The sequence below is a fragment of the Austrofundulus limnaeus genome, unplaced genomic scaffold (assembly GCF_001266775.1).
Source record: "Austrofundulus limnaeus strain Quisiro unplaced genomic scaffold, Austrofundulus_limnaeus-1.0 Scaffold1169, whole genome shotgun sequence".
Taxonomy (NCBI): Eukaryota; Metazoa; Chordata; class Actinopteri; order Cyprinodontiformes; family Rivulidae; genus Austrofundulus; species Austrofundulus limnaeus.
Genome location: NW_013953571.1, coordinates 85,950 through 87,818, shown reverse-complemented (window position 1 = coordinate 87,818; position 1,869 = coordinate 85,950). Strand labels below are relative to the sequence as shown.

Here is a 1,869-nt window from a genome sequence, read left to right as displayed (position 1 = left end):
TATATATACACTGTTTAACAAATCTATTATGCCATCTATAAAGCAAGATTTCCTTCTAAGGAAATGCTGGGTCAAGGTAAAACCAAAAGATAAACACAAGTGATATCTAATGATTATGATTAGGACTAACATCCTCCTTTCCCTCTATTTCTTGACTTTTTCATTGCCAACTAAGTTTAATGTACCTGGAAACATCTGGTTTATCAAGACCTAAAACCTGAAGTTCTGCTGTCTCTGTTAAAGTTGTCATATTGACAATAAATCAGTGCGGACGCGTACTGATGTTTGAACTTCTAACAAAATTTGATTGTCCACAATAAGCTGTATATTAGTGATTTACTTTGATTCTATAAAGAAATGATCTTGTTTATTCTTAGATCACACTAAATGCACTGAGTCACATTCATCTTATTGTGTTATTGTGTGGTGTTACACAGACAGGTATCACATGAGCAGTTTGACCTTTTCTCTTTCAGTCGAGTGGGTTTTTACATCAGCACATATAAAAGTGTGACCACTCTTGAGGCAAAATTTCATCGGGAGATCTCACAGGTGAGTTCATAATCTGTTTATTTTCTCTGGAATCTTCTCAACATTGTAACAAAAGAACCTGTTTGATCCAACATCCCAGGTGTGCAGGGAGCTATATGAAGTCATGACAAAACTAGGAGAACAACATTCTGACAAAATATTCACCATCCAGGGAGCCCCAAGGTAATCGAAATATCTTAAGTCTTCAAAATGAATCAAACTCTAAAGGTTTGGGCTTAAAGAGATTCTGATTGACTGCTGGGTTTTCATCTTTAATCTTTTGGGTTTTTTTGTTCTCAAAGGTTAAAGACTTTACACATGAGAAAAGTTTGTTTAAACTGTTTGGTTTATATCAAAGAAACGTGTTTATATTGTCTGACACCAGCCAGACCATCAGCTTACTTCAGTGCATATCCAAATCCCCACAAAGTCCTCTCTTTCTGTCTGGTCTTTCAGTGATTCTGGACCACTGCGTCTTGCCAGAACTCCATCACCACCAGAAGATGAAAGTCCACCAGAGAGTCCAGATGTTGGATCTAATCACATGCTCCGCCCCATCTCACCTGGCCCACCCAGACCTAAGTCACCAACACAGGTAAACCTGAATAGAAATGAGCATTTCCCACCTGGATCCACATCAGTTCCCTTTAAGTCATTGTGTTGACAAGATAAACTGGTTTCTATGAACATTTGATTCAGGATAAGTGATCACTAAAACAGTGTTTCTTATGAAATATTGACAAAACTTGAATTATTTATACGAGTCTCTAACAAAACAAATCAATAGACCCACTGATTATTTTTATTGGTTCCGGGTGTTTGGACCCCACGCAGGGGCGGAGCCAGGGGGTGGCCACCCTGCTGTACACAGCCCTCCCACAGTGAAACAACCTGTAGGGATGTAATAATCCTCCTGAACAGTTGGTGGCAGTGTTCAACAGTTTGAAACATCACCAAGCTTGATCACTGAAGAACAGTAAAGACAAGGAAGTGATGTTTTCTTTATATACAGAACCTATGCCTATATAATCTGATTTATGGTGTCAAGTTTTGGACTTATGGTGACAAATGTTTTTTTGTCACCATAAGTCAGTGTCATGTTCTGTTCTGTGTTTGSTTAGGAGTGGGGATATCACTAAATCAGAAAAAGTGAAACACCCCTCTAAATTCACTAAATTCATTGGGTAAATGTTATAATATTAGTTTTATACATGCAGTTGAGGGTCATTAATATTTGGCACGATGACATGTTACAATTAAAAATAAATCAAACAATATAAAAGTAAAAGGCACCCCTAAAGTCATTGGATATGATAAACTGTGTCACATTAATTAATC

General features: G+C 37.4%; 1 protein-coding gene across 1 annotated transcript in view; it reads left to right on the top strand.

Annotated features, from left to right (window-relative positions):
• amph (amphiphysin) overlaps positions 1 to 1,869 on the top strand; it is a gene marked incomplete at its 5' end in the record, with an annotated part of 37,861 nt that overhangs the window by 5,741 nt on the left and 30,251 nt on the right. The window contains 3 exon segments of the mRNA XM_014031048.1: positions 477 to 552; positions 632 to 714; positions 988 to 1,126. Coding sequence (XP_013886502.1) covers positions 477 to 552; positions 632 to 714; positions 988 to 1,126 — 298 coding nt within the window.